Source organism: Rissa tridactyla, chromosome 7, assembly GCF_028500815.1.
Source record: "Rissa tridactyla isolate bRisTri1 chromosome 7, bRisTri1.patW.cur.20221130, whole genome shotgun sequence".
In the NCBI taxonomy this organism is placed as follows: Eukaryota; Metazoa; Chordata; class Aves; order Charadriiformes; family Laridae; genus Rissa; species Rissa tridactyla.
In genome coordinates, this window is record NC_071472.1 from 11,699,959 (window position 1) to 11,726,879 (window position 26,921).

The 26,921-nt window shown below is 41.1% G+C and overlaps 1 protein-coding gene across 2 annotated transcripts in view; it reads right to left on the bottom strand.

Annotated features, from left to right (window-relative positions):
- KALRN (kalirin RhoGEF kinase) overlaps positions 1 to 26,921 on the bottom strand; it is a 525,892-nt gene that overhangs the window by 169,636 nt on the left and 329,335 nt on the right. For both annotated transcript variants that reach the window (XM_054209626.1, XM_054209624.1), the window contains exons 14-18: positions 18,567 to 18,762; positions 12,687 to 12,853; positions 6,445 to 6,564; positions 3,870 to 4,088; positions 389 to 538 (exon numbers count right to left, since the gene is read on the bottom strand). In XM_054209626.1, coding sequence (XP_054065601.1) covers positions 389 to 538; positions 3,870 to 4,088; positions 6,445 to 6,564; positions 12,687 to 12,853; positions 18,567 to 18,762 — 852 coding nt within the window. The remainder of the gene's footprint in view (positions 1 to 388; positions 539 to 3,869; positions 4,089 to 6,444; positions 6,565 to 12,686; positions 12,854 to 18,566; positions 18,763 to 26,921) is intronic.

Below are 26,921 nucleotides of genomic sequence, written 5' to 3' on the forward strand. Positions count from 1 at the left end.
TTGTAGTTCTTCAGTTATTGGCTTGGAGGACAGAATTTGAAATGCTGGATGGCTTGTATAAGCCAGCCAACACCAAAATGCCGTATAATACCTGTCCTTTATAATGCTCATCATATGTAATCATGAGAATTTGAACTTTGAACCAGCACAACTAACATCCTTCAAGTGCAATGCAAATACCACCTAATTAGTCCTGATGACATCTCTCTGAGATATGCATTGATGATAATGCTTATTACCCCTACTATCACGGTGTGAAACTAGCCTAGGGCTTATACAGCCAGCCAGGAATTACACCTCAAACCCTCCTCTCAAACTCACCAACGTTGCTTTAAACTGACTACTTAATGGGGAGTTTTCCCGATTTATTAGAGAAATAAAATGAAACCTTGAGAAAAGCCTCTTTCTGCTCCAGGTGTTTGCTGATCAGAGGGATGACATGGTCTATCTCAGCTGCCGGTCCAAGTTTATCTCGACCCCCACACCAGTCTTCATCCCGTCTGTATTCTTGCTCCAAGCTCTCTAATACGCTGCACACCTGAAACATCCCATAAACAACAATTCAGTTATCTACAATCATAATCAGGAGAAACATATTCAGTAAAAGTCTACGACCAATGACATTTCAAATCTAAATGCTTTAGACTATGGGCCCTGGCACGGAGGATAAGCGGGTATGAAACAGGCCCTGGACAGAATGATCTAGCAGTTCTCTGACCCATAGGGATCTCTACTGTTTGGGATGCAATTCATCTGGTTTAAGGGTGATAAATCTTTCTTCTCTTCCAATGGATCATCAGGGGGAAGCTCAAAAGGTTGAATCAAGGCAGGGGTCGGTTTTGGTCCCAGTGGATCAGTCAGGAAACAATCCCTATTCCGGAAGGGTGCTTTAGATGTGTTTAAATCCCACTGAAGTCAAGGGACTTAGCACATACTTAAAGAAAAACACATGCTTAAATACTTTCCCGAAACAAAGTCTGAAGCTGGAACTAATTCTCTTCAGCTGCATGTTAGTTGCTCCCTACACAGCTTTTGTAAAGACTGATGGAAATCAATAGACATTAAATCAGTGTCGCAACACAGGTGGATGCAGGTGTTCCACTGTACAGGGCTTACACAAGTATCTTGAATCTTGGTACAATAATGGGAATGAGGTAAATAAATCAAAACAGTCTGGAAACTGTGTGTGCCATGGCCTCAGACAAGGCTGAGTCTTCTGTGTTGCAGATCCTGAGAATGACTCTTAGCGGCCTGTGCAGACATCAAAAAAAGCGCAAAAGTTTTCAGGACCATTTGGAACTTTCCTCTTCTCTCCCAGATGGCTCTTCCTACACCCTCCACTGCTGAGATTACTCAAGATCCAGTCAGTTACTGCTGGAGGTCCAGCAACCATGTCCACCCTTTCCTCGCTCACTCCTGCAACCTTTATATGAACACAGCTGTAATTCAGAGGACCCTACATGCTCAAGAGCATAGTCTGGAAGAGACTCCAGCGTCACCCACCAATCCTCCCCCCACCAATGCAGGCCGTTTTCATGTAACTCCATTCATGAACACGCCAAACTCAGTTTTAAAACTGGTGAACTGACCAACTTACCCCGCTGCCAGGCTGCTCAAGGAGGTAATGCATTTGACAATCTGAAATCATCTTCTTGCTTGGTTGCAAACCAGCATTCACCCTCAAACGTTTATCTGAGAGCAAGTGCCCCATGTGTTATTCAGGCACAGAAAAACATTTCCATTTTACTTCTTAGTTCTTGAAAACTTTTGTGACTTAAAAAATTAAAGCAGATGGACTGCCTGGGGTTCACATCTTTTCAGAAAAGATGGGTCCTGCACATGCAAATATCATCTCTCTTTTAAGACGATGACAGAAATTTATATAAAGTGGGCGGTCAATGAATACAGAGAGAAACTGGGCTATTTGAAAACCAGGGCTCCACCAGTTATAGTAAGAACATAGTATACTTGGGAAAGAGAGGCATGAAAAAGTTCGGCTGGTTGTGACAGCCTCTACACCCTTTTATCTGCTTTTTCTAGATACTCAGAGAATTCAGGATCCAGTAAATTACTCAACCTACTGTTATCCAGTCAGGAAGCTGACCATTAAGGACCGTAGATCAGTCGTGCAGCCCAAGAGGAGACGACAGACTACCTGCAGCAGTGAGTTTATGAGGCATTCAAAGACTGAATGATCTTGGTCCTAAACATTTGCTGAATAGACACAACTAATGAACGAACTGGTGGGCACTGCAGTATGCTTGTCTATGACTTGGAAACAGGAAGAGAGACTGAAATGATAAATTACTGGCTATGCGTATTTTGGCCATTGTATTTGACTGTCTAAAGCACTAATGAATTCCTTAATGGTTTTCATTTCTCACTATCCTTTACCAGCAGTAATTCATTTCAATCTTGAATGCATCAGGAGCTGTAAATCTGTTTGAAACTCTTCACAGTGAAAGACATTCATTATACGGAATGAATTAATCTTAAACAATCTTAAAAATGCATTAAATAAATGACACCAAAAAGTGGCCCAAGGATCATCGACAGCCTCGATGTTAAGGATAAAATAATCACTTTCCATAATGATATGTTTAGTTGTGCTAAAAAAAACTTCCCACGTCTGGTTCTCTAATTGAGGAACTTACTGTGTGATAATAACAATAGAAAATTTAATGGAAATCACTGCTGCCTTTTGTATAAAACCACAGGTTCCTGCAATGTCCATGCTAAGACGAACTGCCTGGCTGCAGTAAATTACATCAGGCAAGGCTACTCCAGTATCCACACTATGACATTAATTCTCACTGACTGCAGTATAAATGGCCCCTGTTTGTGCAAGGGATGAATAATCCCACCGTACCAGCACCAAGATGGAATGTGTTTTGCAATTCACGGACATCTGGAATTAAGTAAAGTTTTCTTAACATATAATGGTTACTGCTGTAATTATCTGGGTTGCAGACAGATTTAGGAGAAATCCCTTCATATCTTGACATCTTTTTCACCATGGTGGTGTTTAACTACTAGCGAAAACACTGGCTAGTACTGCTCACAAAGTAACAGGTAATTAATTGCAAGCAGTTCTCAAGGAAAAGCAGATACTCTGGTATCATGAGAACTTGAAATAAAAATGGTGGGATTTCAGAAATTATTCCCCTTGGAAAGGGGACAACTAAAAAAAAAACAACTTCAAGAATTACACTGCTTCACTGAAAACTTTAAGGTGAAAGTTATTGCAAACTGCTGCCTTTGTTTGGTTGGTTTTGTTACAATACTTGTCAAAGAAACGCTTTTGACTAGTTCGAACTTCGGTTTCCACTTGTGGCTTAGCATTTCTATACCAATGGAGCTAATGTCCTTTCAGTTAATTTTGCCAATGCTGTGAGATCCCTTGCTGGCAAAAGACCCTCTGCACTCAGGGTCAGAGTAGAAAATCCACACCTACCAGCGCTGCGACATCCTGGAGTGCACTCATATTGGTGTTTACCAGCTGAGAGTCACCAGAGGGCTCAACACTGGCCCTATTCAGGTGACAGAAAGGTTTGTACGCACCTAATGTGTGGATGTAGACATGCAAACATATGTAAAAAGACAAAGGGTGGCTTTTAAGGGCAAGCAGGGCTGACTGAAGCCACACTCTTCCTACTTTTGGGATTACTCAAGGAAAAGGGAGAAGAATGAGCACTGCTCCCTAGTGGTATTGGCAGAGCAGGTATTCGGAACAGTTCAAGATTTTGGAAATGTGGCGAGACTGCACCGCAGATCTTGGTGAGAGGCAAGACCTCCGAACTGTAGCCTGGGAGCTAAATCCCAGGCTGTAGCAATATGCTATGGCACAGATATGACACTGTTCAGCTCACCTGCTCAGAGGTTTTATAGAAGGCCACCGACGCATTGACAAGTTTGAGCCTGTCCTCCATCTTCAGCATAAGCTGCTGCCAGTGCAGGGCCACCTTTTCAGCACACTCTCTGATAGCATCGGCATCATAATGTCCAGCCTGTAGCAACACTTCGGCTTTCTGCTGGACCTGCAGGGCACTCTGGTGTGTCTTCTGTAAGGAAGTGGCATGAAAGAGGGACTGTGTATGAGGTGAGGAAAGAGAGGTTGTATAGATGTGCCAGATGTATGGTAGAAAGGTGAAGCGAGGTGTGAGCATGGAGATGCGAGAGAGTGAAACATTTTCAGAGAGTTATCTTCAGTTAACAGTTACTTTCTGCAAAGCATTTTAGTTTCAATTATTCACACACATTTGCAACATGTTATTAAAGCTTGGGACAAGCAAGCACTGGCTAAGATGGGTTAGCTCCACCGATCTGCTACTGCCCCTTGGGTAACAACCCGGGGTGGGGTTCCCAATCGATCCATTTTGACAACTCCGATGCGGGCACCCGCTGCGCTGAGCTCCCACCCAGCCCGTAGTCAGTGCTGACTGCATCCCACACAATCTGCAGATACAAAAGCAAACACCAAAGAGATGGCCACCTATGGGCCTAATCACCCTGACTTGACTCTTGCCAGGCAGTTTGCTGGCATCAACAGCTTTATTCATGTGTCTAATTGTCCTCTCCTGCCCCAGAAGACATGAAGATGCCTTATTAAATGTCATGAACTATATGAGAAATATCAGCCCCTACAAGACACATTTATGAAAGTCAGTTCACTCATATTGGGGCTACACTGTGCTACCTTTAAGGGCAGAGCTGGGGGAAGTCAAGCCATTTTCTCCAATGTTCCCCAATTTACTCAGTAGCCACTTCATAGGCAGGACCGAATTATCTTGTCCCATTCCCCAGCCTACACCAGCTCCTCTAGAGTAGCTAAGTGGCGGTTACACCTTCCTCTGTGGGTTGCTGAGAGGAAAATAGCCCCCGGCCCTTCACAGCCTCCTGAGTAACTGTGTTCAGGCATGGTTTAGTCCAGTATTTGATTTTAATCTTCTGAACAGAAGCCCTGAAATCTCCCAAAGACTCCCCCTGTTCTGCATCCCATTTGTAACTGCTGCTGACAAATTCTCATGTGATACTTTTATGATCTAATCCTTGAACCTGGAAAGAAGCTTGAAATCATCTGGTAATACACTGATGAATAATGCAATGTAGAGAAAGCTATTAGCAAAAAAAAGGATTAATACTTGGCAGAAACATTTAGGAAGATGTTCAAGAACAACTGGTTAAATTTAATATCCAGCTGCTTTACTGATGTTAGAGTTGTAATACTTGTTTTAAATAGACTTTAAAGGATTTCAACTGAAAATCAATTCCACATCTAGAATGCCTTTAGAGAACAGTGTGCCCTGTGTGCTTTGCTGATCTCTTCCCCATATTGAGCTTTAAACACTTTAAATATTTAATCTAGTGTTTTCTCCCTTTGAAAACTTGCTTTCCCCTTACTGTGGCGTAACCCTCTTCTCCCTCTGTGATTTGCATTTACCACCAAATCCAAGCACTTCCCCAATGGCAGCAAGCTGGGATAACACAGCCAGTGGGTGTCTTGTTCCCCACCGCTGTCTGGTGACGGCTGCCAAGATGTGGTCAGCACAGCTTGGTACCAGCCAGCTCATACAGAATTGATGGAAAACGTCTTCCTTTTCCTTTAGGAGCTGCAACAGCTGCTCCTTCCTTAGTGTGAGTGGAGCTGAATCAAAATAGGTCATTAGCTGAGATTTAAACTCTATACTTACTAGCAACACTATAATGTGTATTGACTTATTTAAAGTTTACCACAAGGCATAAAGACACTTCCCCCCCTGCCACAAATCAGGCATCTCTTCAAATCTCCATTATGGAAATATTATTTTCATAGTTTAAAGTTTGGTTTGGTTTTTGTTATTTTCAATTAGTTTTCAAGGCCCAGGTCAAAGATGTGCTACTCCAGGGCAAGCAGGGGCAAAAGCTCAGTTTTGCAGGTAATTCTTAAAAATCGCCCCTCTTGCCTCTTCTTCAAAGTAAAGTTATTTGAGAATGTGGGTTTGAATGAACGTCTCTTCTGCTGTCAACAAAAGGAGAGCTGAATGAAACAAAGATTTCATGCGAAAGCACTACCCAATAACAAAGATATTCATAAATGAATGCTATGAAATGATCTGCAAATTCTGGATGTGGGGAGAAACCAACTTCACAGACTTTTCCCATTTTCAGATCGCTTTGCGAATTTTAATCTTATTTTTTTACCAAAGAAATTATCAAGGGATGCGTGAGTGTCATTTTCATGAACGGGAAGGCTGATATCTGACAGCCAAAGAATTACCTGCAGATGATAAATAGTTTATTTCACTATTAACCTCTGGTTGCGTTACAAGTTTAATGATTAAGTTGATTTTTTAAAGTTTTTATTCCTTCCCTTCCTTCAAGCAAGCAGCAATTAATACCACAGAGATAACCTTTCGTATGATGTTCACCTGGGAAGGAGAAACAAAATTAACTTATTCATGTTACCTCTATGGCCAGCTGAAACTGCTCATGCTCTCGCTGGAGCTGCTCGGCTTCAGAGAGGGAGCTTGCATTGACAAGGCTTGCGTTCAGCATTGATTCACCATTCCTGATCCAGCCAAGCACCTGTAAAGAAAGGATGTACTTATGGAAAAGGTGCTTCAGTACGAAGGTTTGCGTAGTCACCGATCAGAAAATCTTTCAGCCCGGCTTAACAAAAACGTACTTTGCCCAGTGTGGTCTCAAGCTGAATCAGTGAGCAGAAAGAAATCCTAGGATAAGGTCTTAATGACATAAATTCTTAGAGGGCAAAGATCTTACTGAAGAAGTTATTCCTTGAAGAATTAAACTTCCAAAGTATTTATACTGATATTTGGATAGCAAAGAGCTTTCATTTCCCAAGTTTGATCACAAAAAAGAATGTTCCCCTACGCACATACCCCAGGGCAAAACCACAAAGCGTAATGAGGGAGATTTGAAATCAAACATAAAGGTCTCTCTCTTTTTCAAAATTCCAATTGGAATCATGGACCCTGCAACTCCTTTCTGCTCCCCTTGCCTGTGTTTCTTTCACACAAAGGTCAGAGCTTAGGGGTGAGGAGGGAATAGACACAGCTGGTTTCGTCTGACATGGGGTCAAGATGGAGTTTCCACCTGCACGCAGAGGTAGGAAGAAATCCCAGTCCTTGCATTTTATAGTTAGTCAAGAGGCTTTACTCAGGGATATTCAAATTATTTGTAGACATGCAATGCATGCTGTAACGACTGCAGAATCAAATCCCAAATATACATAATTAATCTATCAAGCTTATATTTATTCATTTAAGCAGCAACATTTTCTGCTATTTTAAGACATGTGTTTGGAAAATTAGCACCCAGAACACACGTGCTATTTCTTCGCTGTGTTGTCTCAAAGCCTATTTTCTACCTGTGTGGGTGTCAAGTTATTCCCATAAAGACAGAAAGTTGCTGAATTCAATTCACAGATGCACAGGAAATTCTGACTGCCCAATCACTGCCCTAAATTTAGCTTGTGATTTACAAAGCTCCAAAACTGATTTTGCTGCAACAGTCTATACGGTAATTTCCCTTTTGTGCCATCATTTTCACCAAGTGATCCATTAAATTGCCTGAAAGAAATTGGGATTTTCTGTTGTTTTGGTTTTTATCCCTACATCATGTATCACCCTAGTTATAGCCATTCAGTTCCCTGTAGGGTAGGAAAATGAGTTTTCCCTAAGAGAAAGAAAGGGGAACCATCTACACATGTAGCTGACCCTAATTTGTGGAAAATTACATTCTACTCAATACAACAGCGTGGAAGATTTCATTTGTCAGCTTTCTCTCTTTCATCAGCAGGTGTTATTTTTCCTGTGGGAAATGCAACAAAGATTTAAAGGAAAAGAAATCAGGTTATCATATGGCAATCTTTTTGGCTGGCATTTTCTATAATCCATCAGACAAGAAAGCTACATTATTACCGACTACGTGGTACCAAAAGCTGAAGTTAACCAAAGGATCACCGTGTCTGGGAAAGGCTGGAAGTGAGGACATCATAAAGCAAGACACGCTTTCACATTTTACATACTGTGATATATCCTGGCTTGGGCCATTTAGAGTGTAGAAAATACTGAGTATGTATGATAAAAATGCAGTAGCTTTTTTTTTTAAAAAAAAAAACAACAAAAAACAATACAATCAGGGCATGACAGGGTCCTCTTGGGTACAGCTTTCATTTGAGCTGAAATTTTCAAAACCTGCCACAGAGGTTTTGATGGAGATTTCACATAAATAGCTGAGTCTCTAAATAGTAATAAAATCACTGGAAACCTCAGTCTTAAAACAAAGCAACTCAATTAGTGAAAAGCTAACAGGTTGAGTAAGGAGGAAGGGGAACCATACAACCGAAAGCAGCCAGGTTTCTTCTAGTGTTAATGATACATGTGCATTCTTGTGTACAACTGTCTTGTTGGCTAAAAAATATTCAGGGTAAAGCAGTTCAGGTCAGGCTCCGATGGACAACATCTTGTCAGCAATGCTGACAGCACTCTTCTTGACCAAGGCTGCTGCCACCCCTGAGCTGTGCTCCCCCTGCCTTCCCCCAGAGCGTGGGTTCAGGCGCTCGCTGTGGGGCTCCTGCACTCCCCCTTCCAGGCCCATGGAGCACCCAAGCACTAGCAAATTTGCTTGAAAGAATTTAAATAATGATTCCATTTTACTTCCAAAACTCTAACACTTAAACATCAGGGCCTCATTTAGGATTGCATCATCTTTTTCCATAGTAATGTTTTTCTCTTAATTTTTTTTTTCCCCCTCTTCTTTTGTGTGTGGATTGTTTACATACAGTAAGAAAAATTTCAGTTGCATACCCAACTCTTAAGAGTAAGTGCAAAACCCAGTCACCTGCAGAGCCTTTCATTGTGTCACTGGTTTGTAAGTAGACTGTGAAATGTCTGGAAGAGAGCATTTACGCATTTGTATCTGGTTTACAAGACCTGCTCACAAATTGACTCCTACTTATATAGCACCTAATACCTTTTCATTACAATATATATAGAAGCTGCTAATATAGCACCAAGACACTTCTCTGATCATTTCCTGTATTAATAGATTCACCATTATCTGCCAACGTGCAGACAGGCCAACAGCAAAAGAGTTTTAAACAGACATTTCCAACAAATTACAGATTTTATCAACTTTGTAGAAGGAGTGATTAAGTAATTCTGGAATTAAATACATCTCCAAAGACTCTTTTTAAAAGCCTAGCTTTTTTTTTTTTTTTAACAATCAAGAAGGAAAAGCGCATTGACAGCAACTTAGATTAAAGCCACTTGCCACCGGAGGGCAATTTCACTGCAAGGCATGGGTTGTCTAACACGGCAACCACCACAGTTCTGAAACAACTCCCACCTTTGACTCCAATTTGCTTAAAACAGGGTACTTCTGCATATGGCTCCTCTGAAATTAAATAATAGTACCAAGCTTTTCTACAATTCATACCCCAAAACTCTGCCACCTTCACTGAGCACCAAATCAGACCTTACAAGAAAAACAGAGCGCGAGGCACTTCTTGCGCAGACTTCCTTAAGAAATGAGAGCTCTGCGTCACACAGTGTTCCTGTCTGCTGGGTTAGTGTAGTCCAAACACCTGCCTCGATGTTTCTAAAAAAAAAGACTTAAGGCATTGCTAATGATACCTGTCAAGTTACAGCGGAAAAGATTTTTAAGTTTAAAAAGCAAAATGCTGTAAGTGAATCTTTTACAACTCTAGACCTTTTGCACCTTCTTTGAGAGGCTCTTACTACCCCAGACACAACCACCAGCAAGGACATCTTCTGCTAATTTTAGCCATGTTCAAAACTGCATCAGGTTTCCAGGAGATCTGTGACATTAGATTGGGAAAATACTCAAATATATTCAGTGTGTCTCGAATGACTACTTCTCATCATCCTTTGGGCATATTCATCTGGAAGCGAATCTAATGCCAAACAGCAAAAGTGGATGGGTAACAAGCACATGAAAAGGAATAAATACATTTCAAAACAACCTGGAAAATAAGTGTAGTGGGACACTGTGAGGGTATCTGGGAGTAAATTAGGTCAAGTTCAACACTTATCAAAAAAATAAATAAAACACACAAACACAAAATAAGGTGACAGGGAAGCCAAACAGCTGCAAGCACAGCATTAGAGAGTTTGTTTTTTAAAGTGATCTCCACAACTCTATTCTGCTATTACTTTTATGTAAGCAATCCAAGCTCTGTAGTTTCTGTCGGAAACGAGTGGGATTCAAATGAGGGGAAATCAGTCTTGAGCAGGATCCTTCCTAATAACAAAGAGTTTGTGAATCACTGATCTATACTATTTCCCCTCTAAAGCAGTTCGCAGAACATCTCATTTGGAATTGTTCCGCTTTAATGGCCTCAAACTTTGATTCATTGTCTTGGCATTCGAACCCTTGGTGCATATGATATAAAGCAGAAATCCCTGGTAAATGAGACTTAAATAGATAGAGACAGTTAAAAGACTTTGTATTTCCATAAGCCATTATATCAAAATGCAAACACGTGTACATGTAGCAGCCTTGACCAATTTTACTATGTCAGCAGAACTTAACCACGGCTACAGAAGGTGTCTTGCGGCAACCGCATCTCAACTGATTCACAAGAGTGAGAGCACTTCGGTAATGAGATCATCCATCGTCTCAGATGCACTGAAAAGAAAGTGAAGGAAATCTGGACCAGACTGGAGATGAACTACAAGCCAAAATCAATATATTTCCCAATTTCACTGAACGGTTGGGAATATGACTCATCAACAGGAAACCAAAGAGATAGGGCACAGATATATTAACTTGTCTCTTTCTAAGGGAAACTGTAGCTGTGGTAATTTATAGGTTAATAAGCAAAGAAGTCCTTAGTATTCAGCTGAAAAAATAAAATGACTCTTCACTATTGGTTTGCTGAAAGGTCCCACAGTAATGAAGGCTCTGATGGTCCTAAGCTCTGTTAAGGAAATACTAATTCAAGGCAGCTGTTTTCCTCTCACAAGCAAGTATTAGATAGTTCAGTCCTAAAACCATTTCCTTTGGTTAGATTTTGGGTTGTAAAATTGTTAAGGCCCAGCAGATAATTGATAATGAGACAAGTAACATCAGGTACCTGCAGAGAGTGCTAGACTGCCACTGTATGGCTCCAGGAGCAGCCACAGGGCTGACCTACTGGCACTTCATCCTGGTCAAGTGGGCTAGTGACACTTGGTCAGATAGCGATAACCTGCTACACATATCAACTCCTCTCTATTTTCCATCATAAGTTAAAATATCTCTACTTCATCATAGATCTACTGCACAAAACTCCAAGCTCAGCTATGTTGTGTGTAAAAAAACTTTGGGAACCTATGGAAAAAAGGGATACACTTCATAATCGTATTAAGGTGGAAAAAAGGGATATACTTCATAATCATATTAAGGTGGTGATTATGAATATCACAGAGTCTCCTTTTTTTTTTTCCTTCCCAGAAGAAAGGTCAAAGCACTTTATAGAGCTCTGGAGCTTCATGAGGAGTTGGCCTTCAATTATCACAAATGCAAAATGACTACATTTTCAAAAAAATTTAGTAGAGTTCTGTGCTACTTTCATTTAGGGTTGGCAAAATATTCACACCAAAGCGGACTTTGAAAGAAAATATATGCACTGGTGTTGGTGCTGCCAGCTTCTAGCTTGAGAATCATCTGAGAATGAAGGGGTTTTTGCTAGCTATGTTAAAACAATTCAGATAAAGCATCACTCAAATATTCACTTTTGAAGAAAGAATAACTACGATCATGGGTACTGAGCACTCAGTATTTGCCTATTTTTTATTTTTTTTAATAAACAACAAAGAAGCAAATCTTTTTCATGAACACCTTACAGTATTTGGAAAAAGACACCACAAAACCTCCTGCATTTGTACTGGTAAAATGGAAACCCGAATATTCCAGGTGTCTGGAAAAGGCTCCTGGTTTTCCTAACGAAACCAAGACCATTCTGTTGAAATCCAGACATACACTGAAGTGTGAAGCCACCTATGGATTAGGAAGCAGGAAGTATAACATTATCCTGTGTAGCAAAGGAAAACAAAGAAACGTGAGTCATCCAAATTAAACATCAGGGAAACCTAGGGAGGCAGAACACAACTGCCCACACTAGAATGAAATCTGGAAGAAAGGCAATGTAACAATACTAAAATGGCTAAAGAAGTCCAAGGATCTAGAAACCACAGACAGAATACTTTATCCCACCCAAATGATGTTAAAGATTCCTGCAGCTCAACAGATGTATAGCAATAAATGAAAAGGTGAAACTATTGTAATGTCATACTTCGATCTCACAACTCAGTTATCCTTTGCTTTGGGACATTTCTCAACAACAGCTTAAGTCTGGATCCCAAATCATATCATTATATTCCCAGAACACATGGGAGTTTGAGGCAGCTTCTCCAGCTGAGAAGTTACGGGGTCAGTTTTGCGCAGACTTCCCATAACTATTCATGAAGCCAAATACACGCACACCAGAGGGAACAGAGCCCTTCATTATTTGTAAAGGGTCATGCTGCAATCTGTCAGCAAATCAAGTACTGTTGAGGAAAGGGGGATTAAGATTGTTCACCTAAAGGTTTGTGACTCAGCAGAAGCTGGTTTAGCAGTTTGCATATATGTAATAGCTGAATACCCATTTAAGGCCCTTAAGTGTGGTTAAAACCTCTCACCTGCTTGACTTCAGCCTGTAGGTGCCGGAGCTGTAGGCACTGCTCTAACCTCTTGTGAGTTTGGTCAGCGTTAAGCTCCAGCTCATGCTGCTTCTCATGAAGGAATTCTAGCAGTTCTTGAACCTGTGTCGCAAGATCAATGTCTTTTTCACAGATCAGCTCAATGCCTGCAACATGCAGAGAGACAGGTCATTGCAATTATTTGAAATTTCAGTTGTTATAAATGCAACCTTCAAAATTTTTTGCCACCTAACATATTGATTTGCAACTCTCTGAATAATTCTTTCTCACTAAATTCTAACATGTAGTATTTGGCTTTCCCAGTTTCCTGTTCTGCATCACTACAAAGTAGTGGGTTTTTCTACAAAGTAGCGTTTCTCTGGTGATCATTGCCCACCTCACCCATCAGCATCTGGCTAGTAGGACATGATTTAACCACAGCCTTGCTTAAGAACTTGCATGAACATCAAATAAAAAAAGGAAGAAAACCTCTCCCTTTCTTACAGTAATTCATTAACTTATACTTTAGAAATGCATGTTGAAAAGAACTTAGAAGAGAAAAAAGATGAGGAAGAAAATAGAAAAGTGAAATAAAGGAAGCAAACTGTAGTCGCCAGATCTGCAGTAGTTCTACAAGTCCATGGAACTCCACAGTGCAAACTCTTTTTCCATCTGGGCACATTAGAGAATCATTAACAATTTAGTATAAACCAGCCTATAGTTCATTCAGAATTATTCCACAGCCTGACTTTCATCCAATCCTCACATACCAGAGAGAAAAAGTGGCTTAGTACCACATTCCCCATCCCCTGCATCCTGCATGAAATTGATAAACCCAGGAATGACCTGCTCTGATTTCATAGCTGACTCTGACTTGATCAGGAGGTTGAAATAGAGACCTCCCAAGTCCCTTCCTACCTCCTGAATTTTCTTATGACCCTACGAGCCTTGTGTGTAGTGGTTACATGAAATACAATGCAGAGCTTCACATCTTCCTTCTTTATTACACTGGTGCGATAGCATTACTGGGTACGTTATCAGCGTGATTGTGAAAGTTTGGCCTGGAGGAAATATGAGGTCATTCCACGTTACTGTAATCCCTGTGATTATAAACTAATAAAGACTCAACTCTTCCCTTATTGAAGTCTACTGGAATTTTGCCATTGGCCTCAATACAGGGAGGATCAGGAACCTAATATAAAAATAATGAGATTGTAGTAAAGTTGAGAAAACACTACACTTTTCTCCAAAGCCATTTGATTTCATAGAATAATAGGACATTTAAAAAGAAATGTGTTAATTAGAAGCTGTTGTACAAAAGCTTTGGACGCTATTTTAAAAACCCATTTAGAAAGACGCCTTTTCTTTCCCCTTTATCCTCCTCGGAGACTCGTGATTTCCATTCTCTCACAGCGATATCTACGGAGGACAGCACACAAAATAAATATGACTTTATGATTGACCCTATCCCTTTTTTCCTGGTTTCTGGTTTTATCAGAAAAAGCACATTGGTTTATTCCCTTTCCCAGCCAAAACAAAACAGTTTCTTCATTACCAAACAAAGTGGAATGGCCCCTGGCTTCCCATTTAGAACTGGAAATTTAATATATGTTTCTATTCTTGGGAGTGAAGTTCCTTTCAATTGCCAGACACCAGGCATTGTTGCTACAATTAGCCTGCATATGGTTCCGTATCCTCAGGACATGATGGCTTTTTGTATGCTTGACTTCACCACACCTATTCAATATTAAATGCACAGTTTTCCTTCGTGCACACTCAGCTGGTATGGTTTGGATTGTGCTAACTCATCAGCAGCAACCAGTGAACTGCCTGGGATGCTATCCAAGGGCAGCCTGCGCTCCCCATGATGAATGATCTGCCCTTTCCTGCTTGTCATATGTCACGCAGATTTATTCTACGGTGCCAGCACACGCGGCGAGAGCACTTATTCTTCTCCAAGATTGGTTTGCAAAATAGAAAGCATCGTTTTCTGAACAATTTCAGACATTTCATACACATTATCTTTACATTGTGTTTTGAAAAGCACAGCTGATTTTCTGATAAACCAAACTTAGTTGCCATTTTCTTCTAACATCTCAACCTGTGCAGCAGATGCCAGGTGAAGGATAACAAATTGAAAATGTTCTAAAAAAATATTATAGAAAAGAGTACCGGGCCACACGAACTTCCATCCTACAAAGCCTGAACTATTTGCAATGTGAGATACTATTCAGTGTAAGGAAGGGGTATTGCTTTTTGACCTGCACAAAGCCATTTTGAAACTGCTTTGAACATGTTCTTAGGCTGAACTATTAAAAGCCTGTGACAGGAAAATTTAGTATCCTCTTCCTTGCAATATAAACTATAGTTATAACTAACTATAAATGACATCACAAACAAAATAGATTTGCATTTCCCTTTTACACAATGCAATGGTGGGAAAAGACGTGAATGATGTTAGCTCAACAGCCAGGAAACAAAAGGACTTTGAATTTTCCCCTTAACAGGTAGGGACTGCGTACATTTCCCCAGCATCAGCTTTGCAGTGTATTTCAGGCTTGACTTCAACAAATTGCTTCTAAGACACCAAAAGGTAGCTCTGTAAACCATGAGCAACTCCTAACTGTGGTGCTCATTATGACAATGATACTGGCAATGCAAATGGACTTTATAATCAAATAAATCCGTGCAATCAATTAATCAGCTATTAGAGTGTAACTACTTTTAGAATCTCGAAGCAGAATGACGAAGGTGCGTATGCTAATGAATTACATGAACGCATCATCACCGCAGCTCAGGTCGAGGTGTTAAATCGCTGCTGAATTATGATCCTAAAGTTTCCATAGGAAATGGATTTCTCAGAAATGTCCGAGCTGCCACTTTTGGAAACACCAGGTACTTTCAACATATCAAGTTAGACACTCAAAAAATTAATATCCATTTTTGTGAATGTTCGCCCACGTATTTAACTTTGTGATCAGCAGCAGAGCTACAATCCAACTGGAAAAATAGAAGATAGGTTCATTGAAATAAAAAGGCCTGGCTTATTAAAAAGTCCAGTCCTCTTGAGAACACTGTAATAATAGTCTCTAAATGGAAATGTTTCCTGAAGGACACGGATTTTAGTAAGACATGAAGACAATTTGAAAGTACTGCAAAATTTCAGAAAATACAACCTGACTTCCAGATTTACATATCCCCCAATAGAAACAAACATTTCATTGAACAATAATTATTCCGATGCTGAAAACAGGCTGATCCAAACCAGGCTCACCCACATGTGGTGGAGTAATGGAACGAATTATGGGAACAGAACTCTGAGCTGTATGGAGCTTTGGAAATACTGGACTTGCATAGATGCCTCGCATGTAGGGATGCCCTGAATATCTGCACAGAGTCTGATCTGGTGCATCACGGGACCTCTGCATTGTACCAACACGACAACGTTCACAGGGATTTCCAGACACTCCATAGCCTGGTAAGAATGACCGTTCCAAATCTTCATCAGACATGCAAAAATCAGGGGCAAATGTTTAAAAAACTTCTCCTACCTCCACGAGATTTCCAAGTGAAAAAGGTATCATGCATGGAAAAACCTGGATGTAATTTTATCTGACAGACTTACTAGCTTAAAGACCTCCAAGCCAAATGCCAGAGTAATCAAAACTGAATCCGTTTCCTGTGTGACATGATAAAAAGAATAAAGCTCAGAGAGAATTATAGGAAAGGGGGGAAACTTGGTCAATTTAGAGTGCCTGGTTAGGTAGAATGTGCCTGAAAAATCACATTCTTTCTGGCTTTATCTTCTATGGCTTCAGTTGAGTTTTGATTGTAGCAGTGGTGACACTGTACAATAGGAAGCAGCAATAGCAGCTGATTTCCCAGAACCCCTGCAAGTTCGCAGCTCTGCCAGTAAGAACAATCATCACTTAACTTATGCACTGAACGACTTATGATATAGGATTCAGGAAGAGGGAGTAAAACTAAATGAATTTTTTATGGAGTATAACTGTCCTTTATTGAAATAAGAAACAGTAGGCTCCCAAGAGCAATCTCTCTCCCTTATTTCGCCATTCTCCCAGCATTTAGCATTCCACGCACGGCAGACATGACCATTACCTTTGATTAACTACACTTACTCTACATCCCCATGAGGCTTCTGCTTCCTTGCCTTTGGGAGCAATGGATTTTTATTGGGTAGGTTTCATAGAAAGTGATCTTAGATAATCTTATAAAAACATTTTAAAAGTCACTTCATTTAGTTGCTAATCTTTTGTCTGCAATCCAAAAGAAGTTGTTTCTAACTTCTTGACAAATACAGAATATTTATTTTTTTCCCCAAAATCAGTCACTGCCACTCCCGACTCTGCTCTGTTATGGATCATATTCTTTACCCCCCATGGATTCCAACTCATATTAAGATTCTTTCAGGATTAAAAAAAAACCAAAACAACAACAACAAAAATAAAACACCAAAAAAATGCACAAACCCCCCATCTTAACTGATGTATTAGGACAAGTTTTCTACCCCAGAAAGCAAGGGAGCTGAAGCACAGGACCAGGCGTAGTGTGGGCAGATCTCACAGAAGATCACGCACATGGTTCATGCAATGCACGGATTGTCTAGTTCACAATATACTCTTGTGGCAATCCTTAAGCCTCTGCTGAGTGCAGCTTGCCAAATCAGGCTGAATACTGCCAGATTTTTTTAAAGGTGGGTGCCTAGAGGTAAAATGTTTGCTAAAGAATAAACCCATAAAAATCCTTTTTATTTTGAAAGTGCAAATTGGGAGGGAAAGAACAGGACTTGCTCTTGCTTTGCACTCTTTCCAGACGTTTAAGAAGGTTAAAGCACTTTACAAGTAACATTCACTTCTGGACTTTATGCAGTGATTAATCTGAATTATGATATTCCTTCTCCAAACGCAAAATGCGAGGATGCAAAAATCCTGATTCATAGGATGTCTTAGAAATAGGATCCTACTGCTGAGAAGCAGAGTATAAGTATCAGACAGAGTCCCCATCAACATGAATCAATTCTGTCATTTAAGAGCACATGCCAAAGGGGTTTTTTTTACATCCAAGTTGCTACCTTTAACTTTCAAGTGCACACTGGAAAGGAAAATTCCTGTATGGTTCATCATATTCTCTTTCTATCCAAAATAATTCCAATTAGAGCTGGCTGGAAACAAGATTTTCACTTCATGACTGCTTTCAGGTCTCTCATATTTGGATTCTTTCCCAGAGGGTTCTTGGATAACTAGCTTCTTTCTCCCCTCACTCCTCTCTCTCCCCTTCAGGCACGTCTGCACCCTGAAATGTGGCACAAGGAAAAGTCTGTGCAGAACGAAGCCAGAACAACTGGTCAGTTTGCCTCTCAATGAAGTCTGACTGCAGAAAGGTTAACAAGTTCTGGAGTCTAGAATGATTAGACTTCATCCAGACCTGAGGTCTGACCAGCCAGCTAAAGTATCTGTAACTCATGATTCCCTGCAGCTCCTGTTTCTGAGCTGGTGCAAGGACAAGCAGCTACCAGTGTAACTTGTCTTGCCCTCCCCTCTCCATCCACTTTGGAATTGATCACAAGTTCCACCCTGCAGTTTCTGAATGAACTTTGCAAGTCGGTTTTATTTCCTCAATGAGTTTCAGTCTCAAAGAAACAGCAATTTTTGACATGTAGTCCTGAATCAAAGAATTCCCAAAACTTGTGGGACAGTTCTGGGAGTGGAGAGACAGGTATTGCCCATACTTACTTATGCTAAAAGCTGATGTATTTGGTATTTATTGGGGTATTTTTGCTTAATATGCATTATTTTTTTGGTTTGATTTGTTTTTTTGTCTTTTTCTCATGTGAAATAGAGATCAAATTGTTCTGCTCACCTGAAGCCTGGACTTCCATGATGTATTGGTGTAAATCTTGTCCTTGCTGGATGACTTCAAAGGTCATGTTGTTCATGGCCAACTTCCGCTCCGTGTGACGCTGCAAACGCTGCTCAGCGAGAGTGAGGTCTTCAGTGTTGAAATCATTCATTTGTCTCAGCAGATCTTCATTCCAGGCATCCAACTCTGCTGTAACCTTCATAGGCAGAAGACAGACAGTGTATTCACCCAAGACCAATGAAAAATCTTATTCTCAAACTGTGTTTGGATCACCAAAGTACTCCACATTTTAACTCTGATCCAGAAACCCCCAAACCACAGCCTCAGCGCACTCTGGATCCTGCCTACTTAATGGTCACGCTAAACATTTTGCTTAGGTGAGGATCCATGAAAAAATTATTGGTCCAACAAGAAATCCGACACCTTCCTTTTCCCTTACACACTCCGAAGAGCACTGTAAGAAGACCTGCTATATTCAATGGATGGTAGAGATAATGCTTCTGAATAAAGTCAAATTTAAATGAAGAAGTAATGCTTACAGAATTGCAAAACAATTTGTAACACCTGTGACCATATAATCCCCAAATGGCCTGAATGTTTCTAAAAACATTTTGCAACACGCTGTATGTTACATATTACAGATGGAAATATTATTTATTCTATCTTCATAGAATTGATATTATAAGCTGCTTCCATTAAGCCCTAAAACGGGGATAACTAATGTATTTTCAGAATTATTATTATTGATAGAACTGATTGTAAACAGTATCTACCATTGTTCACAGAAAATACATCATGAGACTAAATATTTTGTTATAAATTTTGCGTTAACCCCCACAGCATTGATTGCAGTTGTACAATGAGTCTGATGTTGTGCTTTCACAATCTTTTATACGGATCTTTCTATTGTTTTCAGTGGACTTGGGAGCGGGCCGTGTATAACTTTTTTCCCCCATGGATCTGAAAGCTTTTACATTGGGGAATGAATATAAATAATTCACTTTTACAGATGGGGAAAGTACAGCACAGAAACACCATACTCAAGGGCTAGGTGAATCACCAGTAGAATCATGAATGGTACCTGGCTCTAACCAAAGACCTGTATAACCTGCCAATAAGTCATGGGAACACGCAAAATCTTCTGTTGCTTTCTTTGCTTCCTAATTGAAACACACAATCTGATGATTTTAGTAGTCAATTTAGTATATCTTCTCTATTTTATATTTTAGGTCACAAGTAGTCAACTGGTATCAAAGTTCTTCTCTGCTTTTGCCTGTTCAGTTAAAGCAAAATCTATTGTCCACCCAAACAGCACAGTCTCACCTCAACCCAGATTCTGCTAGTAGAGACAAAAAAGAGGGAACGTGCTCGTCAAAATGAATGAGGGAGGGGGAAAAGGGGGAATGGGATGTATACAGGCTAGTACTGTGCAGAATACAATTTTTTAAAGTATTAAATAAATGCCTTAATTATGATTCATAGGTCAATTCCTCATAGCTAGATTCAGGAGAGCTAAAACTAGGTATCTAACCTCCCACTTGTGCATGTTATGATGTAGTGAAAACTTCTCTGTCTCCCACTAAAGGCGCTTTTCAGTGCCTGTGTGCAGTGAGATGCTTAACTTCCTAAGTAGCCAAGATTCAAAATTATCTATTCAGGTTTCCTTTCCATAAAGCATACACTGTATCCAACGCAGGCACAGGAAGGCAACCCAAACTGACCATCTCTCAGCCCTTCTCACATTAGAGTAAACGGGAGCACACAGCTTTGCATTAGAAGGGAAAAAATAAGCAGTTTTTAGGCTCTTTTTTGAGAAAAGCAGAAAAGCAGATTTACTCAAGCAAGAACCTAGGCCCTCAGCTGCAGGGCGAAAGGCAGAGCGTGGACATCCTGAGGGGCTTCTATTTTTCTTCAGCTTGTTCCATTGCCCATTCCACTCAATTACCTTTAAATAATAGCTATCTCTACAGCCTCTCTGGCCCCATTCCTGGTTCTCGCAGCCTCCGATTCATTCACACGTCGTAGCTGGAGTTCCTGGACTGTGGAGGCTTATTGGCAGGTTTAACAGTTATGGAGAAATGGTCAAAGTAGAAGCTGGAGAAGGGTTTTATGAAATACGTTTACATTTAGAGACAGATCCCCAGCTAACACTAATCAGAACTGAGGTGGTCTTGACCTTGTTTCAAACTACAAATAACGGAATGAATTTAGAGTGAGCACAGGTTCCTACAGTCATGACAATAACACCTAAAGTTCAATGCAATGCCCTTTCTGCTCTTTCTAACATAAGCGAATCAGAAGAATTTTATTTTCTATGAGCTATTAAAAATAACATCTGTTTGAATTCATTGCATTGATCTTCAGGTTGCTAAAACATAATTATTTGAAATTTGCAAGGATTCACAAAATACTTCCCAATTTCTGGTGAACATTCCCAAGCATGTGCACTCAGGACGATGTCTAACAGCATTCATAAGTGACAGTAATAGAAAAGATTAAACCAATCAAAGAATATGGTACATTAGTTTGCTCTGACAGCCACAATGCTACAATTGTGGGATTTTGATCAAAACAAAATCCCTCCATCCTGTTTACATCAATGGATGTCATCCCCGGGACAGGAAAATGCAAATCTTTCAGAGGGCTGAACCATCAGGGGAGTTGACAATGGACATATGGAAGAATCAACAACTGTTTCCATAAGTGGGCTGAGATTCAGCACTTCTACAAAACTGCCCAAGTAAATCTCTCTGCTGGAGTGCTGTTTCTCTTAGCAACTTTTCCACTCGGCTGTGGAAGGGACACACTGAGCAGCATCGCTTTTATCATTAAATCTACAATAATTTCCACTCGAGCACAGGAAAATAGCTGTTCCTGACTGTACTGCCTTTTGCCCATTAAGCGTGAGTGCCTCCCAGGCAACCAGTGCTCCTCATGCTCATATCGGGAGCCAGCTTTCACCAAACTCCCCACCTAAATATTTACCAGTCATATTAGCCATTGCAAGGCACTGAAGGGTTTATGCTCCCTTATCTGCACCCCCCAGTTCAAATCAGTGGTTCCAATTAAAGAGGAAAGGATAGTACAAGCAGTCAGGACTTAAGCTGATAAACTCTTTGGGATGCAAAGCCAGTCCAGGTGGCTCCATCTCACATTGCCAGGACCAGGACCAGGGGCTAAGACTGCACCTTAGTGGCTCTGGACAGTCAGACAGGTTTAATGGGGCTTGTTAGCCCAGTGCCAGCTGTGCAGGGCCAGCAGCACAGCCACCAACGGAGGGGAGAAGGAAGGAAGGAAGGAGGGAAGTTGCCTCCAAGTGGGGGCTGATGAAGGAGTAACAATCATCCCATGTGCTGGGTTAGGGGAAGAGAGGAAGGACAGTGAGAGGTGGAACATCACCAAATTTGTCAGGCGAAGTGTGTACAGGAAGGCTGGGTACATTGCTCTGATTAACTGAGACAAACAGATGGCAAGAAGGGAATCTAAAGCACACGGAGGCAAAGAAGCAATAGCAGAGCTGTGATAACAACCTAGGTTTCCTAAATCCCAATCTGGTGCCCTATCCCAGAGACCATGCTGCTTTGCTCATGAAGACATTTCCTTTTCTGTCTGTACAGCCAATGCCACAAAATCCCAGTGTTTTCTGTACTTCCAACCTGACCATTTGGAAATGGTCCCAGAGTTTGAATTTGAGTCCCTAACTGGTTTGACTTGGGTATAGGGAAAATGATTTATTTTTCTTCAGGAAGAAGCTGTAATTAGGCAGCTCTGTTAACTACAGATGTACATTTTTCAAGTCTAAAAAAAGACTTCGGATACTTTCACAGATTGGTCAGGCATTGACATCTATGGTGAAACTTGGACTGTATCAGACCAAAGTGATTGCACTGAGCCAATTGTGCTGGGCCTGTGTCAGGAATTGTCTCATAAATGAGGCTCACTTGGCCATGAACTTGTTTAATTCCATTTTGACCCAGAACCAGAAGAATGGCTGATTAGAATTTACTTTGCTGATCTGCTAGATTTTTGGTGGGAAGAACCAACAGCACTTCTTTTGTTTATTCACTTTACATCCTACATCCTAGTGTTTGTGATTCTAAATAGACCTTAGCATCCCTCACATGCCCTGAGAAAAGAGAGGCCCCGCCGCAAGAGCGGCCCTGAGCTCTGCTCTGTTCTGCTGTGGCATGAGAGAGAAATCATACCAAAGCAGAAGGGGCATGAGAGCAGCAGCAGCGGCAGCGCACAGCTCTGCATTAGCAAAAGCAGCAGACTTATCCCCAGGTGCCCACACTGTCCCAAGGAAAGCTGCACACATGCCTCATTGTCAGACACACTCTGGCTGAGTCCTTGGAAAAAGCCATGCACCTTCCTTGCAGGTCATATAAGATTGGTGGCCAATAAACAGCTCTCTGTTACTACAGGAAGGTCAAGTGACCCCAGAGTACTAATGAGAGAGAAAGACACGACAAAGCTATTGATTGACAGTAAGCCTAGAAAGCAAAATTCTTCACTCTGCCTGAAATAGATGCTCCTGCTGCCATGATAACGGGAGGGGAACTAACGCTGGTAGTGAACACAAACTAGTATTAAATGAGATACCTGGGATATCCTTATCAGAGCAGTGAAGGCAGCGCAAGAGTTAACTTCAGCACGCGAGCAAATACTGGGTTTGTGCTGAGCTCCATGCTGCTATCACAAGGCTATAACAGATACACAGATTGTCAGCCAGGTCTGTTTTTCATACAGACACAGCGACCACAGTCTAGACCACGTACTCTTTAGGCAGGAATCCTCCTAAAGCAGCAACTTTATATACCCAAATTCCCACTGCTGCAACACTGCTGCATTTGCTGCTTCCTGGATTTATTGTGTTGCAATACCAGCAGATAGCATGACTGAAGGGAGAGAGACGTGTTCATCTTCAGTCCTGGAGAAAGAGGAGAGCTATAGAGAAGAGGCACACAGGTGAAAAGTAATAGCAGTAATAACAACAGTAGCAGTCTGGCCATGCCCACATTGCAGCCTGCTTGTGATTTAGGCCAAAGAGCCTACCCAAGCTACGGCAGCTGCTGTACATCTGCAATAATTTCATATCTAAATCCTAGGTATCTTTTCTTTTGAGGCTGCTGCTGAGATTTTCTACAAAATGGTGCTGCTGAGCCTTGAATGCTGCTTGCTTGGCCTTAATTCAGTGTTTGACACCTAAAGTCATCTTGTTTAATGCCAACCAGAAAATTTTGTTTGCCAATTAAAGGAGGTGGAGAGGGGAAATGAGGAATCAAGCAAAAGAAATTAAATGGTATATGGCAAATGAATCACACAGGAGCTGATATTTTAGAGTACGGGATGAGGAAGGGCATATGAGGAGGAGGGAAAGAAAGTTCTATCCTGGGAGTAGAAGCTATCAACACAAAGAGAGTGGGCTCGCGAGAGGGATGTGAAAAAGAGTAAAGTCACTTGGGAAGAACAAACAAATGTAGGAGGCAGGTTGCAAGAGAAACGATGGTGCAAGTAGGAGGAGGAGCAAGGGTGAGAAGAGTGGGTAGAGCATGGGGATGAGGTAGGAGAGGAAGAACAGTCGCTCAGGCACAGGTCAGATCTGTACAGAGCTCAGAGTCAAGAAAAGGGAACATCTACCTCATCTCAAGAGAAAAAAAGGTGGCAGCTATACAGCTGGGATGAACAGAGAGTGAGGATGGATGAGACCAGAGGTCAGATATGACCCAGGAAGGAATCACAAAGAGGTAACTCTGACTCCTGGATGCTGAGGGAGTGTCTGTGAATGCAGAAAGAAAGGGGTTATAATGGAGTAGGGGAGACCAGATTTGTAAGGCACATCCTAGAGACTGGGCACCAGGGATCCTGGGGGCAACAGCACTTGACTCTGCTTCAGCATTCAGAGCAGGCTGGAAGAGCAGAGGACTGGATGTGACACTATAGGTGGATCTACGAGCAGACTAATATGAAGGTGTATGGTGGAGGAGATGTAGGCAGGAAAGGGTGAGTGAAACTGTCACTTCTACAGATCACGTAAGGAGAAAGTTTTTCATTTTTTCATTTTTTCATTTCCATATATACCTAGTTTTCAAGGTATATATGAGAAGAAGCTGTTCCTTCTTCTCAGGCCTCAGTTTCAGCTGACGCTGTGCAGTGTGACAATACTGTCACCCATTTTTTTGACAACAGACAGAGAAGCCACACTGGCTTAGTGGGGACCTGAGCCATTGAAGCGTGAAAAGCCTGTCACAGTGATGATTCTGCTCTGGTGCTTTTGGCTCCTGAATCCCAAAAACATCAAGAGAAACAATGGAATTCATCTCCAAAAGACGTGGTGCCCAGGACAGCTTGGGGCTTGCCTTTCCTTAAAATGAAGTGACATGCAGTTTGAAAACTAGGTATATATGGAAATGAAAAAACAAAAGCTCACTAAGCGTGAGAAATTATATGATTCCAGTTTATGAACAGAAGAGGCTGATTTTTTTCTTACGGTTCCCTTTCTTTCAAATGTATCTCAAGATCGATGTAACTCTTATTTCTAATAAAGAAGCTCACATTTGAGTGTCAGCTATAAGTCAGTGAGGAGCTATAAAACATCTTGTACCTTCACACAGGCAGCTTATTACTTGAAAGATTCTGATAGCATTATAAACCTGCAATGGGAACCTCAAATGAGTTGTAAATAACAGCGAAGTAAACCACTGTGAAAGCTGACTCCTGTTCCCTTCTAAACTCATGCACAGGGATGGATGCAAACAGTCAGAAGAGCCAGCAAGTAAAATCAAGGCTGAAAAATTTAATTAGCAGGTGAAATGGAGCTAAAGAGATCGAATAGTGGAAAATTAGATGTCCAGGGGGTGAAGATTTTAGTGATCACAGGGCTTTTTGAAAGATAACAAACAGCACACAAGATCAAATTTATATTGTATAGTGGGAACCCCCACAAGCCCTTCCAGAAGTATGTGTTGGCCTAGGAACCACGCTGCTCTAAGACTACAGTACATAGGCTCTGTCTAGCATTGCACAGATCATATGCATTGCAGGAAACAAAACAACACACACAAGGGAAGGAGCTGGGCAACTCTAGGAAAGGGAGAGGGAAGTTTCTTTGGAGGTAAGCAACAGCTGTTGACAGACAGGTATTGTCTGAGATCATTCCTGTTCTCAGTCACAGAGTTTTATTAAAGCCTACAGGTGACTTTGATCATCTCTCTATAAAAGACAAAGAAAAAATATGCAGAAAGACTCTGGACGGCAGTAGTTTTGTTAGGGGTTGCAATTCAGTGCATACCATCATTTGCCTTTTGTGCATTTACTCAGCGTTTTACTGTATATTAGCATTCATTCGAATAATGGTTAATAAGCCTTTAAATGACTATTTCTGAAGCAAGGGAAAAAGCACACTTGCCAGATTTTACCAAGGACATAACTGTGGAATAAGACTGTGCTTCATACGTATAATGTACTCAGTGTGGTACCAGCACTGCTGCTGATGTCTGCCAGCTATCGGCCCTCAAGTCTCACACCCTATTTCCTCGTAGTGGACCAGCTACCACATTCACACGGCATGAAATCTCCTGAGTTACTTGGTTGGCTGCACAAACTCAACTGAAGTCTGTATCATACAGAAAGACCAACCATATAATCCTAGTGATCCCATGTTGTCTTGGAATGCACAGTGACTTGGTAAAGGAATAAAACATACCAGGCAACAAAGTTAGACACATTTCCTAAATAAAGAATGGGTTGTCATTTTACGGTTTTAAAACCTAAGGCAGAGTAGCCTCCCACAGGGATAGCCAGGCTCTCTCATGTTTCTGTTATGTCTGTTGCCAGGTGTTGTCATAGTTTGGATTTCATAATTTACCCCAAGAGCCCAGAGTGTAAACATCAGTCAATATAATGAGATTAAGGCAAGAAAGAACAGGCAGCACATCCTATGTGCCTGTGGATTCGTACCCAAATTCGTATCTGCCAAACCTGCTTTGACTCAAGTATAACACAAAACCTGCTTGTAAGGCTTAAAAGTCCTTAGAAGTCCTAAATGAAGGCAGCTGGTCTGCCCTGCCAAAGAAATAAGCAGGTGGCTTCTCTTTACATAAAATACTTTTCCTGAAGACAAAACGCAATAATAGTCGGCAGATTTCACTGAAGTACAAGAAAAGGTCCACTGATGCCTAAATAGACGGAAATAAGTGTTGCTCGTACAGTAATCATTAATTCTGAAGTTTGTCTGGACTCCAAACCTTTGTCAAGAAGAGAAGATTACAGAAAAGCTCAAAAACCAGGAGGGTTCCAAAGCAGATGGGTACAGTGCAAGTTTAGGAAAGAGCGCCAAAGGAGAGGGTTATGTGA